We start from the raw sequence: 17,521 nt of genomic DNA on the forward strand, positions 1-17,521 counted from the left end.
TTCCCAGATATAACAAACCTAAGATGTTATTTTTTAATTGTTATTATTTTAAAGCAATATTTGACATTTTCCCTTTATTGATCACCCCTTCCTGCCCTCATTCTGCAGGATGTTGCTCTGTGCACTAGAAGTGTTGGGATTTTACTTTCTGGCCAACACCAAACCTCCTCTTCTTCCTTGTTAGGGGCTCCCTTTAGGGATACAATATGTGGTGGTCCTACCCTCAGGTGGGCCACTCTGCAAAATAGTGTCCCAGGTGCTTTCAGATTCAAAGCAGTCCCAAGGATTTGCCTGTTTTACCCCTTAGCTTTGCAGAACCCAAGTAGCCTGGGCTGAGTGTAATGGCTGTGGTAGCTTGTGGGCTGGTGGCATTGCTTGGAGTCAGGTGCAGTGATTTGACACTGATTGCTGTAGTGAAGAATTAGGTTTCCCTGGCAGAGCTGTGTACTAAAAGGGTGAGGGAACACCCTGCCAGTCACTTCTAGTTAGAATTTAAGAGGCAACACTCAACAAACTGGTTCTTGCTGGGGAGAAGGGTGCTTGACTGGGAATTGGGAATTATTGGCCCAAGGAGGGAGCTGAGGAGCTCCAGGCTGGTATGGTTTTCCTCATGTGGTTGCAGAAGTACTGAATTCTCTAGACTTAGAGAGGAAGCTGAAGTAAACCCAAATAGTGCAATTATAAAGGTAATGGGAATGGAGTATTTTTATGTAACAATGGAATGGGCAGTAATGAGGCAAAAATGCTGAGGGGCAAAGACAAAAGGCATTTCTTCCGGGATTGGAAGTGAGCTAAAAATTGCCAAGGCCTACTGGAAAAGGGGGGGGGGGGGGGGAAGTAGCCTGTTGTAGCATTTCTTTCCCTTTAATAAGCTTCTTTTTCTGGGAGTCCTGAGTGTTCAGATGTAGCACACTTAGTGCCTAGTAACCAACAAAGCTTCGATTGGTGGCTCTGTGGAAAGATTTGCTTTTCCTTGCAGGTTTGTAACCATGAAAAAACCCACTGAGATCAGTTGCTTCAGAATCCTTAATTAAATGCCACAAAGAAGGGCAATTAGAGCCGTATTTTGCTTCTGTCATCCAGCAAACCTTGCAGACCTCAACCCCCTTTTCCTGCTCTGGGATTTATGATGGGAATAAATCAGAATTATCCCTGTAATTATCAGCCCTCAGCGAGCACCAGCAGCACTTTTTTCCCCCCTCTTTCTTGGGGTAGGCTATCCAAGAGGATGGTACCTTGGATGGTAGCCCATTCAAGAGGTATTCGCTACCCCTTTTTTTTGTGCAGGAAGGAAAAAAAAACACAGGCGTGGTGATTTTCCCAGGCCTTGGCTGCCTGCCTCCCTGTCACTTCTTGTCGTGTCATCCCTCCCTCCCAGGTCCTGTGTCCCTGCTTGCTCCTGTTGTGCTGGATGATCTCCATGTGTGTCGTCAGGCTGGTCTCTGCCCAAAGAGCCGATAATAGGAACAGGCAAAAGATGAGAGAGAAATCCAAGAGGATTTGAGTGCTTCAGAGGTTGGCAGAAGGACCAGAAGTACAACCTGTCAGTCAGTGTTTGGAAAAAGAATGCTTTGTGCATGTTGCATCTCTCTACAAAGCATTTCCTCCAGGGATCTTGGCTTTGATTCGATGGTTGGATGAAGGTGTGCTCATACCCAGCAAGAGGGAGCAAGTTCTTCTCTTCAGGCATTGAAGCTGATAGTGTGTACCTGTGGCTTTTCCTGCTGGGAAGTCAGCCTGGGGGCAGGACCTGACTGCAATGCTTGGGGACCAGCAGCTGTGTGGGGTCCTGGCCTTGCTGGTGGCAGGAGGGAGAGCTGTTGGGCAAGAAAGCCATTGTGGCTTGGTGTATTGGGCAGAATACTCTTGATGTTTCTAAAGGATTTTGGGCCTGGGAATGAGTCTTCCCAGCGTTCTGCTGCAGTTCAGTTTCTGTGGTGGTGTGATGGATGTGACTCCTGTAGACACTGGCAGACAGGAGTCCTCTTTGCCCTTAGTGTGCATGCTCTGTGTTAATGGGATAATACAAGGAGTAAACCTCAGACAAGGTTTCCCAAAATACAGCTGTTTGCTTTGGGAGGTTTCCCATTCCCGGGTAAGGAAATGCAACAGTTAAAGCTTTGATTGCAGAGCTGGGAAGAGCATTCCCAGCCTCAGCAATGCAAAGAGCAGGCTCCAAGCTGATTTATAGGGCAGACAGGCTCAGGGCTATGGAGGTGTCCCCAGGCTGTCTGAGAAGGTTTTTGATTGCCACTAGATGTCCTTTCAGCCCTGCTTTTCCCCCACTGCTCCTCCAGAGCAGTCAGCTGGGCTGGGATCTGCTGGCCATGGCCCAAGAGCTGCTGGGCACCAATGTGCTGTGAGGTTGAGGAGGGCAAGGAACAGGGCTGAACCCTGCGCTGCTGCTGCCTCCCAAACACTCCTTTGATCTCGCACAGCTTTATCTTGTGTAATGCTGGCTAATGGAAATGAGGATGCTTTGGATGCTCAAAACCCAACTTCTGGATCTGTGCTGGGTATTAAATACTTTAATCCCTTTAGTATGAACTGGGGGCTGTTAATTCATCGCTGTCTGTGCAGGGGCTACCAATTAGTAGAGGTGATGGTGTGAGAAGGCAGCCTTTGAGGGTAAAAAAGGTGATGACTATCCCAGGTTTGCATTCACGTTTGTTCCCATTCTATACACATATGGGTCTAGAAGGGACCTAACTATGAGGTTTAGTTAGCTCAGGGAGCACTTGTGTTGCTATAACACTGCCTTCAACTTCCCACCCAGGATGACCAGTACAAACCCTCAGGCCCCTCTGATGAAGCAGAGCTCTGGCTCTCTGCAAAAGTTCAGGCCCTTAGGAAGGGGAATTGATAACTGATGAGCAGTTGGGGCTGGCTGGTGTGTGCTTGGACCATGCTTCAGCAGCTTAATTCTTCAATCTCAAAGCACAGATGTATGGTCTGTATATTAGGGAGGCTGGACTGAACGGTCTCCTGTGGCTTTGCAGCCTGCAATCTGCTGGGGAAAACAAAAGCCAACCGTAAGGTTACTGCCAAATCTAGGTGGAGGAGGTACCTACTTAGATGTATTTAAATCCTCTAGCAGAGATGTTTGGGTCTGAAGTGGTTGAAGTTTTGTGTGGCAGTTACCTTCTGACACAGCATTTCCCTTTACAACTGCAGCATCAGGGATGGCAAAGGATGCTCCTCCTTTTTCTGGGAACAACCCTGCCTGGAGATGCAGTTTAACAGCTCTGGGAAAACCAGCTCCATGTCAGTTTTTTCTCTTATTGTTTCAGCTCCCGTTTCCAGCGGTTGTTTTGTTTGGAGCACAGATTCCATGTCAAAGGGAATGGTCTATCAAAGCAAACAGCTCTTTTTTTCTTTCATTTCCATTCTAGCAAGTGGAAAAAAACAACTATGGTTGGTTCTCTCTGTGCCCAGTTCTTGCTGGTGGTTTTGGTCTGGCAGATGAACCCAGAGCTGGGAGTCATTTGTCCAGACTATACCCAGTGAGGTGTGAGTCACAGGCTACTGCGTTTGGGCAACTGGAGCTGTGAGCAGCATTCCCAATGGGGCGTTAACCACTCTTGTGCAACTGTGTCAATGCTTTTCCAGGAAATATATTGCCCAGTAGTCGCTAAAGAAGTATAAACCATTTCTTGGAGCCTTTTAGTGTGTTGAAATCCAGCATCCTCAAGGAAAAACTACTGGTTTTGTTGAAGTGTGACTTGAGAGAGGGGCAGCACATGGGCTAGGGTTAGCCTGGAGGTCAGGTTCAGATGCTCAGTCCTTGTGGTTGATATCCCCAGAGGTTTAATTTCTTAAACATCCTGGGATCTTTCTCAATGCTTTTTACTAATAAACATCTAAAGTTTGTAGCTTTCATCCTTGTGCAAAATGGGAAAATAATTGGCAATCCAGCAGCTCTTTCTCGTTCAGCTCTGCCAGGGCATTATCATAGCAAATAATTATGTATAGCATCTGTGTATGCAGATATATGTATGTGTGTGTGTAGATATGTATATCCTTTTTCTGCCTGAAGGAAACCCTTTAGCTGAGGCTAGGCATGGCCTTGATTAGATAGCACAAGACCACTGTCACAGCAGTTGTGCTGCTCATGAATTTGAGCTCTTGCTGGCTTTGTCCTTCCTATCTCTTTCTTTCCTTTTTAGCTGGGAAGTGGTGTAGGAGCCTTGTTGGGTGTCAAGTCCCTCCCTCTGGGGGAGGGCAAAAACTGCACAGAAGGAGGAGAGGGTGGCTTGAAGGCTTTTGGTTGCGTGGTTTTCCACTGGGCAGCCGTCCCTCATCGAAGTGAGATCTTGTCTAAATCACTGCATTTTACTTGTGTTTATATGGACCTTGAGTGATCGATTTACAGTTAATATAGCACTAGACCAGTGGCATGGTCCTTTATGTAACAAGATTCCTCAGTGTCTGGGTACAATCCAAATTCCAACATGGGAAAAGGAAGCAGATTAGTTTGGAATAACGTTTTCTAATGTCAGTGTCACCAAGAAGGTGTATTCCTAAATCGGCTTCTCTGATTCAGTGTTTTTCCCCAAACCAGCTCATCTAATGAAAAGTGATTGGAAGTGTCTGAAGCTCCCAGATGGCTGCAGAAAATTCCAGAGAAATTGTCAGCTGGTTTTAAATATATTTTTATTTCTTTTTTTTTTCCCATTTGTCTTAGAAAGAAATATGAAATCTGCATGCAACCTTCTAAATATTTCAACCATTTAAATAGCATAGGATAATTTAGCAGTACAGTACATTATACAGCGAGATAACATAGGGAGACTTCCTAGAGTATATTTACAAATGGGAAGGTAGTTTTGTTATATTAAAAAGAGGAATGCACTGCTTAACATTGAAGTATTACATTCAAAATAATGAATATGTTGTGACTAAAACGTAGATAGGCATTTATACGTCGACCTTATTTTATTGTTCATAAAAAGGTACCTTTTAAAGGCTTTTTTTGTTGCTACAAATCTAGGAAATCATACACAATAGTCTTGAAGCTTAAAATGTCTTGGTACTGAAGCCACAAACACTCTGTAAGAGCTTCAGGTGGGAAAAAAAAAACAACAAAATAAACATTTTCTTAGTAATAAAAAAGACCTAGAACTGCTTTCTAATGTATGGAACGTTAGATGGGAGATCTGGTATGCTTCACCTTGCAGCAAGACATCGGGTCCATTGGAGAGGTGCACAGTGATGTTCACACTCATTGACGATGGGCTGAGGGACCTCACTTCTGCTGTTACAGCCATGACATTCCAGTGGCATCTTCCCCAGCAAACTCATCTTTGGTCCCTGCTTTGCCTGGCTAAATTGGAGGCTGCAAACATGACAAAGAACCATAGCACCGAAGCTTTCCCACTGTGAAAAGGTGAAGGACATGGCTGTAGAACACCTTTACAAACATTACTGTTTGTCTAATGAGCTTATAAAGCTCGATTGCAATCATAGTGAAGTATGAATGAATAACAATAAAAAAAACCCAACAACCCCAAACCCAACCTCTTTAACATGAAAAGCATGAGGTTTCCCCAATCTCAGTACAGAGCAGATGGGTAGGAAGTCTGAAGTGCAAGAGATGTGTATGGAATCTGGGAGCCTTTTGCACATGGCTATAAAATGTAAAAACTGACCCTTGGTAAAAAGTGCTTTATAATAATATAGAATTTGTGTCTTATGTCTGTGAGAGAGAAATCATCTTCTGCAGAGCCCAGTCCTATGCCAGCCAAGGGAGTCTGTTCCGTTCCTCATGCTGCTTCCTCTTATTCTTCATAAACCCTAAACAGAGGGAAAGCCAAGAACCAGGTGTTTAAAATAGGAATGAAACAAATCCCTTTCGACTCATTAATAACAATAATGAAAAAGCCACAAACAGCAGAACCCCAGACTTTAAGCCTTTGCTGAAGTAGATTGGAAAGGGAGTTATTGCCTCCGGCAGTGTCTGCTATCCATGAAGCATTTGGGAGGATGCTGGAAATCTCAGTCTCCTATGAAAATATTGAAGTTTATGATGAGTTGCATGTAAATAATAAATTCCCAATATCTGTTATGTTTGGAATAATGCTAGATTAAGTGTTGGTTTTCTAACTTATCTCCTGAGAAGACCACTTGATAGGCTTATCTGCTGGTAAACCCTACCTATGCAGGCTCTTTGGGTGAAAGCATGGCATGGGTAAAACTTAGGGCCATGCTGTTTTGTGGAAGGGAATGAAGTCTGCATGCCTGAGCCCTGGCTTTTCCTGAGGAGCAGTGTTTGGTATTGCAGACACTGAAAGTTTGCTTATTTATTATGAGGACTTGATTTAGCTCAGGCTCTTTCTGTCTGAAATATTCACTTGGTGCTGCTTCAGCTGCAGTTTGGTTGCACTGCTTGCCCTGGAAGCCTTGAGCTGACCCTTATTTTGGGCTGTGGAAGAGAGCGTGGGCATTGCTGTCATCTGCAGACAGGAGCCCTGGTGCTCAGCCTCACACAGGGCATCCGTCCCCTTGGTCTGCTGAGGGAGCCCTGTGCATTGGCTGAATGCACAAGCCTGGGGCTGAGTATCCTGCCTCATCTTAGTGACAGCCTCGTAAGAAAAACAAGCCACCACCAAGGGAAGAGTGTCAATAGGTGGCTGTGCAATAGCCAGGGCTGCTCCACGTGCTCTGCTTGGGAAGCAGCTGCAGGGAGTCAGGGAAACTGGCTGGGGGCTCAGCACCCACTGTGGTATCATCCAAGCCACCAAGCACTATATGGCTCTGCTGGAGCCACTGACACCCTTGGACCTGCTGAGATATGGGGCTTGCTGGCCCCATTTGAACTCAGTTTTAGGGAAGCAAATTCCCCATCAGTGGTGGAGGATCAGGGTTTGGAGGGACTGGATTGCTCTTTATGGCCACGGCTGCAGAGGTGCTAGGATTTGGGCAGATCCCCCTTATTGCAGATAGGGACTTCGCCGTTGGGCATCAACTATCAGGAATTCCTGTTTCTTGCTTTTTCTTCTGTCTATGACTGATGTCTTGCAATAAAAACCAAATCCTTCTTGCAAGGGAGAAGGTGGCAGAGATTTGTGCTAGCTAATTGCTGTTTTTTCTGGGAATGATGCACCAGTTAAATACAGCAAATATCTGCACCATTAGGTATTGAGATTTTGAGGTGGTGTGATTAAAGTGTGAGACAGGGAACTCTCTTCTCAGCTCTGCTGACTGCTTTCCTTGTGCCTGTGTGAAAGTAATTTAGCTTTTCACCTTGGCTTTTTACCCGTGGAAGGGAGATGTGTATGTAAATAACTGCAAATAGCTGCTGATGAATAGTTTAACAGAAAATAATTACTTTTAACAGTTGGAACAGCCTAATCCTAAAATAGAAGTGAGGCTGCATGTGGCAGGAAAGAAATAACGTCAGGAATGTTAATTTTTAACTGTGATTTTGGTAATGAAATACATCCTTTGTGCTGGATGGAGCATTTGCAGTGTGTGCGTTTTCCTGGCCCCTCTCTCCCTGGATGCTGCTGATTATTCAAGTTGTTCCCAAGGTTTTCCCCTCACCCCTTCAGGAAATGGGTACTTACCTGCCTTTCTCTTTCCATACTCTGTACCACTTGAGCAGTCTCACTGTGTTTTGGCGTTTGGGGTTTAAGCAGTGCTGCTGCTCGCCTCTCACCCGTGTCCACAGAGTCACGCTGCAATGCAAGACAGCACAGGTTACTGGGGTCATAGAATCATAGGATGGTTTGGGTTGGAAGGGACCTTAAAGTTCCTTCAGCTCCAACCCCTGCCACAGGCAGGGACACCTTCCACTGGAGCAGCTTGCTCCAAGCCCCTGTGTCCAACCTGGCCTTGAGCACTGCCAGGGATGGGGCAGCCACAGCTTCTCTGGGCACCCTGTGCCAGCGCCTCAGCACCCTCACAGGGAAGAACGTGGGAATGCTGGCCCTCTTCTCCCCCCCTCCAGGTAAATGCCCAGATTGGTCAGGGCACTCTCACCCAGGTGGGCAGGGGAAGGGTTTTTATGCTCTGCGTTTTATAGCAGATATTTGAGTTCATTGTAATAACACCAGGGCAGACCTTTGGCTGCCATCACAGCAGTGTGGTGTTGTCCACCGTTATACTTGGTTGTACCAGATGAAGACTTATGCACTGTTTTTAATCAATTGGTTTGCTATGCCTGTTGGATATTATCTTTTGAATTTAAAAGCTGATTTCATTAGGGCTCATTCAGACAACTTCATGGTCTTTGCATGAGGATATGATTCCTTTAAGCTCAACAATCCTGCATCAAGAGGAAAAATCACACCCACTTCATTGCTTACTTATTCCTTTAAGTCCATGGTATTTAAATACTTGCACATAGCAGAGTGTCTGTGTGCCCCAGACCAGCTTTCTTTACTGCCTGCATGAGCCTATTTAAAGGTCTTGCCACCATTTCAAGGTTATACAGGGTGTTCAGATAGTTCATTTCATTCAGTTAACCTTCTTCCCTGCTCCACCTCTACCAGGTGTTAGCTCAGGTCACAAAAAGATAAAATGTGATTTTTCAAGTGGGTTTCAGGGGAGGATGTGGCCCTTTCTCCAATGCGTAGGAAAGCAGCAGGAGACTTCCAAGAGCCTCTGTGGCTGCAGACATCGGAAAGGGAAGGATTACTGCTAAGATCTGTGGACTGTCTCTGTTCTAAGGGTGTTCTCAGCTTCTGGAGATCAGTACATATGTAAGAAGAGAAGATTTCCTGTAGCTTTGAGTGGGAGTGGAATCCATGGCACACAAGTTTAAAGGGCCTTGAGGCTGGTGCAGTTTCTCTATCCAGAAGCCACATTCTTGGCTGCTCTGTCTGACCTTGGCTTTGGCTTCTCTTCTGACAGATCACAGAGGGTATTTCCAAGGGATGGACAAGCTGATTTGCAGGAGGAGAGGAGCAGGAGCACCTCAAAACCAGTGAGCTTTGCACTGGTACTGGAAGCAGTTGAAGGACGATTTTGGTTTTACTAGAACCTGCAGTCTGAGGAGAAGATGCATGTTTGACCTGGGTCATTTCTCAGGCTGAAATGTGTTGCTTTGACATATGTAGGTTTTCAGCTTTGATGCTGGTGGCTGGACAGCAAAGAAGACATTACCAAGGCAGCCTCATGGTCTTCTGTGGTTCCCGTGTGGTTTCTGCACAGTCCCTGATGCTGTTGTGGATGGATGGTTGCATTTTTGGATATCCTAAGCTGACCTGGCCCTGCTCCTGGGGATGCTGATCCAACAGATGTAAGGGAGCATGCCTAAGCAGCTGTGGGAGCTGATGTCCTGAGTGAGGAGTTGCCTCAATGGGCTGCAAGAAGAGGTTGAGAGGGATGGAGAAGGGACTGAATCCTCTTGAGCACATCCATGTCTCCAGAGCTGCAGCGAGCACCCTGGATCAGTCTATGACCTCCAGCACCTCATGCCCCCATGTATTTCATCTGCAGGCTTCCTAAACTGCACCCCCGTACTTACTACTTTGCCAAACATAATTTATGTTATGTTTCTGCTATATGCAAAGATATGAGAGTTTTTGAGGAGGGCAGGAGGGGACCCAGCTTTGACAACTCAATGTAGATGGTCACTGCAGCAACAAAAACTCAGTTGTAGGAATTTAGTTCCCCTCTGCCTTGTCCAGAAATTCCTGGATCAATTTGTTCTTGGAATATTAATTTGAGTTTGTTTTCAATGCTGACTTCAGACAGCATTAGGGGAGCTGTAAGGGCAATGACAGCAGTGGGTTCACCCTCCCTGCCCTGCAGGCAGCAGCAGTGATGGGACGGCTCTGCCCCTGCAGTGAAAACCCAGGGCAACCCTCCAAGCTTGAATAGCATTGCTCTGTATCTGCATAACTATCCAGCTGGGAAAACAACTGCTCCGCACAGCGTTCCGGCTTTCCCGACTTTCACGTTGGAAGTTAAATGTTGCATTAATGAGGTTTATTTTATACCCCAAAGCCACCAGCTGCTATCGGGCATATCCATGGTGTGAGATGTGGAGAGTTACTGCTCCTCTACACCACAGGTTTGCTATTAAAAGGTCAAAGTAAAGCTGAGAGGAACTGATTTAGGCAGCAGTGTTCTGCAAGTGTTTCTGTTCAGGTCACCATCAGCTTATTTGGGCTTCAAAGGGGTGGCTCTTCCTGAGCTGAGCATTGCTTGTGGAGATGCTGGTGTAAATGTGGAGGAAGCATAAGGAAGCTTGGCTCTCCGTTACTCCTCCATACACCCTGTGCTGAGCCTGGCGAGGCATTTGTGCACAGGCAGGATAAGGCTCCTGTGGTATCTCCTTGTTTGTGAGAGTCATGTAGGCAGGATTTAGCCCGGAGGGCATTACAGAGTGCTGGAGGTGGTGCGTGGCAGGACAGGACTTGGATCCTGCTGTTAAAACACCTTTCTAAGGTTAAGCGAATGGCAAATGTTCAGTGGGGGAGCACAAACACTGCAGTAAATCAGTCCTTGGTGCTCTGGGGCTGTGGCTGCTGTTGGGACCCATTTTCCCCTTTTAGGTAGCAGAGGGGTCCCATGTAGTCTGCTCAGAATCTGACCTTCTGGTCCTTATCCAGCCCCATGTGCCGGTTGGATGGTGCTTTGTTGGAAAAATCTTTATCTGTCCAGTTTTGGATATATCTTAAGTCCACAAACTACCCCTATTTAAATTCTAGAAGCCTTTCCTTTGAGCCAGCCATCAGATGTCAGACATCCCTGTGCCTGCCTTGGTTCAGTTGGTCACTACATCACATCATGTTGGATCTCAAAGCAGCAATGGTCACAGCTTATGGTGAGACGGGGAGAAAGGTGTTTTCTTCTATGCTTGGTAATCCCATTGAATGCAAGGGGTAGTTTTGCTACAACACAAGTGAAAATCTGCCTCTGCTTCGGATAACTTCTTCCTTGCAGAAACCACCATGGATCAAACTCTGCTCCTGTTCTTACTCTGTATGGCCAGAAAAACTTGAATAGATGGTCCTGGAGTTTACACCAGGCAGCGTGGAATAGGATTTTATCCCTATTTTTGGCTGAACTAAGGATTGTCCTTTTGTTGCTATTTGGGCCAAAAGAATATTGTGTCAAATGATAGCTGGGATTTTTGGTCAGAATTACATAATTTATTGCATCTGATTCAGCAAATGATTATTCTTAGAAATTAGCATGCCAGGGCATGAGGAAAACGAAGAACAAAGAAGGAACATGCAGTATAAGGTAAAGCAATTCAGCTGCCAGGGGAAGAGAAAGCAGTAAATGAAGGAAAACTTACATAATCATCTCTTCCACGCAGAACGGGTACCTCGGTTTTATTTCCAGCTTCCTTACATTAGAGAATCTTATTTTAGGACCTTTCCTTGAGCATTTGCACTTCACGCCTACAAGAGAAAGCATTTTCTCATGTGGTTGCAAAGCCTCCCGCATACCAAGCGTCCCTTCCCTTGCGCTCATCCAAACTTCTCCTTGGGCTTTCATGCCCTGGTGGGAAAAGCTGGATTTTGTAATGCTGTTGAGCATAAAAAGTGTAACGTTTTCTTTGCTCTATCCCAGGAAAAGGTAGTGACTCCCTGGGAAATACCATTTATGTTCTGCGGCTTTGTAAATATGAGAGGTTCTAAAGTGCACCTGCTGAGATTTAATGTAATTGTATGTAACAAAAGGAAATGAAAGAGTCAAAACTCGCTTTAAGCGGAGTGAAATGCACGTCTGAGCTACTTTCTCGTTCACTTGTATCTCTCCAGGACTTTGTAGGACTTTCAGTCATTTCTCTTTATGCAGATGCTGCGATGTTTTCACAGCCAGACAAACGCTGTCTTTTTTTTTTTTTAACCATCATCTTTGTGCACAGCAGAAAATACAGCCTGGCACTCGGTGCCATTCGTGCTGCCACATCACATCCAGCTCTGCTCTATTTACCCTGCGAAAACCACCCTCTGTTTCAAAGCAAGCATTTGAGCTATATTCCTAAATAACAAAGATTGTTATGGCATGACACCGGGAGCAGAGCTGTTTGCCTTGCACTGGAGGCACAACTTTGGCGGATTTATTTTACCTCTCCCTCCACCTTTAAAAGCCTCGCAGCTACCCTACACACAGATTCGATGCATCACTCCTTCCCAACCTGCAGGGCACAGCTTAATCCAACCCAGGGCTCTCAAGATGCAAATACGAATTACTAGAAAAGAGGTTTACACGGGAGAAAGGAGAATAAACCAATTTACCTTCTGCGCTGGCCAAGCACATCGCAATGAACAGCAGAAGCAGCGCTGCTGTCAGGAGCCTCATGATGCTGCAGCAGGTACCTAAAGAGACGCCGGGGGTTCTCCTGCGTTCGTTGGTTCCGCGTTTGTCCTCCCGATTCCCCCGTCCCTGGGGCTGGAATTCACCAGGGAGGAGACAGCAGAGAGCGGCTCCCGGCGGTGCTGGTGCTGCCCTGGCGCTTTGCGCGCTGCCTGCGCTCTGCCTGCGCGCTGCCTGCGCTCTGCCGCTTGCCTCCCCTTGTCCTCTTTTAAAACAGCTCCCGCTGCCCTTGCTCCCGGCTCATTAATATGCAGAGCAACTCCACGGCTCCCTCCGCTTCCTCAGCCCCGGCGGGGAGGAGGGACGGGACCGGCAACGCCGCCGCTCCTGCCCCTCGGGGGGAACCCCCCGCCCAGAGCATCCCGGGGGTGGAAGCGCAGCGATGGGGCGGCTGCCGCTGCCCCTGCCCAGCTGGGGCGTTCCTCAGCGAGAGGAGGTTTGCGGGGGGGGGGGGGGGGTGCTTGTATGAATGGAGCTGGTAAGCTGGGGGAAAAACCTGCTCCAGGGGGAAGCCTGCGCTCCGCATAAACTCCTGTGCTCCTCGAAAATGGGATGTGGAGGAATGTCAGCTGGGAAGCGGTATTACCTATTGACTTAGATATGAATTTATTAATATGAATGGATTGTTTTATCTGTAACAGGTTTCTAAACCTAAAACAAAGCTCGGTGAATTAAATGGGGGGAAAAATATTGCGAAGAACAGTGTTTGGTGGGTTTAGGATGTGGGATATTTTGGGAAATAAGATCAGGTTGGAGGTGTTTTAATGAACACTCCAACAACATTCTGCTCCATGAAGAAAAGGGTAGCAACACGGGGGAACTTCATGGGTGTAAATGTGTTCCATCTCCCTTGCAGAGCCTGTTTCTGATTTCGGAAACAGCTAAAATAGCATCTTTAATACCCAGATTCCAATTTTTCGCCTGTGTAACTGGAAGTGGGTGAAGATCAGAGTTAGGGCTCCAATCTCTTTCCTAGTGCTGTATTCAGAGCACATGGCAGGTGAACCCCTCTGCTGACCCCTGGTTCATCTCTGCCCCTTTCCAGTACACCGCTGCCATGCTCCCTGCTTGCGTACCCATCCACCTTCTTAAACCCAACCGACCCCAGCCATCCTGGCAGTGCAGGCAGTGCTTGGGAAGGGCGCTCCATGCAATCCCAAGCTCCGCTTGCATTTTAAGCTTCCCACATGGCTTCGTTCCTGCCGGCTCCCATTGGCAGCGGCCATCCCCGCTGCGTTCCCGGCCCGGGTGTTGGCAGGCTATGAGTACAGCCCTACCACACACAGCCTGCACGTTGTGCACAGGCAGCTGCCTTGTTCCTGGCCCTGGGTTTCATGTGAGACGTGCTGACACTCTGGGAACAGCCTGCCTGCCTCTGCTGCCCTGCATGGGATGGGGGAGCAGGGCTGGGGACAAGGCATCCCTGCTGATGTGGCAGGGAGCTTTTGGGGTGAAAGATCTGGTTTTAGGCATGCATGTGTGGCTGGTGCAATGGGCTGGGGAGGATGGTGTGTTAGTTTTTGGTGTGTTTTGGGTGTTTGTGCTGCAAAGCTCCTGAGGGTTTTATTGCATCCCGGTAGGGATGTTTTGGGGTGTGTGTTATTGAACTCCAAGAGGACTCAATGAACAGCTTGGTGATGAAAAAAGGGACTTGCAGTATGGCAGATCTCAGCTCAGACCTTGGAAATACATTGTCATTATCTCCAAGGAAAGAACACTCTGCAGGAGAGTAAAAAAGGCTCATTTTGGTGTCATTTTGGGTGTTGAGGGTGCTTGCTGGGCATTTGGGAGAGTTGGCTTAAACTGATACAAATCCCATCCGGGACTGCTGTGTTTTGGGGAAATTCCCTCCTTGCAGCCTCCTCTGCTCTGTGGGTAGGAACAGTCCCAGGGGAGCTGTAGGAAGGCAAATGCATTTCCCCTCCCCCTCTGCTAATAAAACTTTGGGTGCAGCTTTAGCTGACGCCGATTTGAACTTCCCTCAAACCAGGAAACTCGCATCCAGGCTGGAGAAATATGGAAGGAAATTCCCGAGCTTTCCAAAAGCAAATCCCCTCTTTTTGTATGACCCTTGCTCATGTTGAAAGAGCCATGCTTATTAGCTAGTGAGTAAGGAAAACGCTGCTTCCATTCCCTTTCACATGCGGAAACGACCCTATTTGAGGCGTGTGTAAATACGGGAGCTGCTCACTCTGCCCCTGAGCGTTTCAGTGTCCTTATGCCGAGTGCTGGCTTTGATAGTAATGATTTCTGAGCACTTAAAGGTGTCTCTTGCCTGGTGTGACAGGTTTTGGAGGCCCTGTACGGCTGCCTCTGACACCTGCTCTACCTCAAAACGACAGTGATGGAAGAGGGATAAGTTTCAGCAAAGAGAAAGGGAACATATCTGGAATTCACCACAGTCTGCCCTGAAAGAAACCTTGATAATCTAGGTATATCTTATTTGTGCAAGCACATGCTGAGCTGGTTGGCATATGCTGGTGCTTCATGTGCCTGCAGTGCCTACAGCAGGTTGCTCAGCCTCGGCAAGCGTGTTTTGGCAAGCAGGTGATGATTCATGGGGCTGGGGAGGGCAGTGCTGGTGGAAGCATCTATTTCAGCTCTCACAAAGCTACCTGTCACACAGTAATTAACCGGGGCTCGGGTTTTGCCTTGCACAAAAGGAGTGTTTCAGAGCAGGGTTCTCACCGAGCTCTAGCTGTTATCCTCAGCTCTGCAGATGGGATGTGTTCCCCAGGGAAACAGAACCATACCTGTGCAAGCAGCACCCACTTTGTCAAGCTCATTAGAGGGCCATTGTCACTGGTGCAAGGGCTATCAGTTCACCTCATTAATTATTCTTTTCAGCTCTCTGCCCCACCATAAAGCTCCTTGACAAGCTAAGGGTGAAGCCTGGCTTGGCGTCTGAGGGTCAGACCCGATGGGACCAGCGGCGATTTGCCAGCCCCAGGGGGGTGGTTTGCAGCACAGTGGATGGGGATGAGCGCTTTCCTCCTAAAATAAGAGAGTTTTAGCAATGGGATTACCATTTGAAGCAAATTCTTCACCATTTTTTTTTGCCACTTGGAAGCAGAAATATTCTAAACTGAGCACAGCATGTAGCTGAGCTGGAGCAAAAAGCTTCCACTTTAAGCCATGGAGACAACCCCCAAATACTCCAAGCGGGAGCTATTGGAACAGAGCAGCTCACCCCCAAAACAGGGAGTGTCAGTGTGGAAAAGGGAAGGCTCCAGATGGGCTGCTGGGTCTTTCAGGGAAAGGACATTTGTGTCTATGCCAAAACAAGAACTGGATGGGGTCCGTGCCCTGATCTGTCCTTAGGTGAGGCTTTTCCTCTTGCTGTGGGTGTGCACGACATCCTAAGCCAGCACACAGAGAATCCCTTATGTATTCCTCTGCATCCTGGGGATAAGAAGATATACTATTCCAGTTACCATTATTGGAAGTATTTCAGTACTGCTGCCTTCAGTTATGTAGGTTATTTCGAGTGCAGGGTGAGCCATGGTTTGGATTGACTGTCCTTCAAATGTCAAAGTGTTTCGTACAGGGAAGGTGAAGATGCCAGTCATGGTGAGAAACCTTTGTAAAAGGGCCTTGAAACTGAAGCTACTTATTCCTGCGGAGGCAAATGATGTGAATGGCTCATTTGAATTTAATGTATATCTCAATCAGCCCGTCAAGGAGAAGATTAAACATTTGAAGTGACGTGCGATGTGACATAATCCCTGCATATCGCATCAGGAATTTGGGAGAGGAATTAGACTGAAACACTCCCTAGGAAATTCAGCATTAAGGTGGAGGTGCACAGATGCAATGTATGGTGTAGGTAGCTGCTTTTTTCCTGGATGTATTTTTGGTGCTGTGACCGTACTGTGTTCATCACCAGTGGCAATGTGTTACATGGGAGGGATGCTGTGAGCCTCTCGCAGTGCATAGACCTCAGCCCTTGCAACAGAGCACACATAAAACTCCATCCCAAGCTTGGAGTGAGGGGAAAATTGCCTCAGATTGCGGGGGGGTGTCGCAAGCCTGCTCCCATGGTGCTGTCCTTACTCAGCAGAGGATGTGCTGCAGGCTGTGGTCAACCCCTTGTTTTCACCTTTAGCTCTAAGTGGCCTTTTCCTTTCCTCAATAGTCCTGAACAGTAGTTGTGTCCTCTTTGCATGTGTTTGTCTATCATAAGTTGAAAGTCAAAGCTTTGGATTTCATCTTTGGTCTCTGGAAACATGAAACATATTTCAGGGAAAACAGCTGTGTTCCCTTCCGTGGGGTTTCACAACGGATGAATCCTGCAAAATAAGGCTCATATTGTTGTTGCAGTCACTGCTTGCTTTTGATAGTTTCTTTTTATTTCCATGATGAGATTAAGTTTTAGACGCTGCTCCTTCTCCTGGGAATAGTTTTAAGGCAGCTTTCTTCATAGACCTAAATTATTCACCAAGAAGGATTTCCTTTTGCTGAGATGAGGATGAGTAGGTCGGATCTGGGACTGCTGTCGTGGCTTGGAGCTCTTTGAAGTTCTTTGTCATGAATCATTAAAAAGGGCTGCAATAACATGGCAAAACAGAGAACCGGCTCTTTGTGTAGGTGATTCGAGAATCACCTTTAGATATGCACAAAAGGATTAATTCTGCCTGTGGCTTTTTACTTCGAGAAAGTAGTAAGTTGTGTTTCATTTCCTACTGACTCATTTCCTTGCATGCTACAACTTACCACAACTTACCACTGGTTTTCATGTACAAATACAGTTTACACTTCATACTGTTTTCTTAATAAGCATCTAAGCTGAGAATGCTTGTAGGTGTCTATTTTGTCCTTAATCACCCCATGAGCTGAGTTTTTTTGCCATCCACTATGATGCTTGTTGTATTCCAGAGGGAATAATGCAAAGGAAAGAAAGGCAATTTGCTTGATGTGACGCACTCAGATTACTGATAGTGCTGGCCAAAGCTATGAGAAACCTCCACTGTGCTGGTTGGGATGAGAGCTCCTTGGGACAGGGATGGAGATGGTGGCAGCCCTGTCCTTGTCATTGTGTTCTCCCTTCCCCAATTGCTTTTTAACTGACTAAAAGCTCAAGAAGGGATGCTGGGTTACTCTCTAGATGTGCAGTAAGAACATTACCCTAACTGAATAAAACAAGAGCAATTGGATGGAAAACTTTTCTTATTGCCCCAGGATTGGAACTAAATTGTGCTGTCCTGATTTGCTCATCACATCTCTTTGTGTGGGTAGTCTTGGG

At 46.8% G+C, this 17,521-nt stretch overlaps 1 protein-coding gene across 1 annotated transcript; it reads right to left on the reverse strand.

The window, feature by feature from the left end:
• Positions 1-4,639: 4,639 nt before the first annotated feature.
• Positions 4,640-12,600, reverse strand: CXCL14 (C-X-C motif chemokine ligand 14). Its single transcript, XM_005147251.3, has 4 exons — positions 12,201-12,600; positions 11,252-11,357; positions 7,566-7,676; positions 4,640-5,793 (listed from the first exon to the last, which is right to left on the reverse strand). The coding sequence occupies exons 1-4, from the start codon at positions 12,262-12,264 to the stop codon at positions 5,778-5,780; spliced, it is 297 nt and encodes a 98-aa protein (XP_005147308.1). The 5' UTR covers positions 12,265-12,600; the 3' UTR covers positions 4,640-5,777.
• Positions 12,601-17,521: the final 4,921 nt, after the last annotated feature.

This window comes from Melopsittacus undulatus, chromosome 10 (genome assembly GCF_012275295.1).
Source record: "Melopsittacus undulatus isolate bMelUnd1 chromosome 10, bMelUnd1.mat.Z, whole genome shotgun sequence".
NCBI classification, from domain to species: Eukaryota; Metazoa; Chordata; class Aves; order Psittaciformes; family Psittaculidae; genus Melopsittacus; species Melopsittacus undulatus.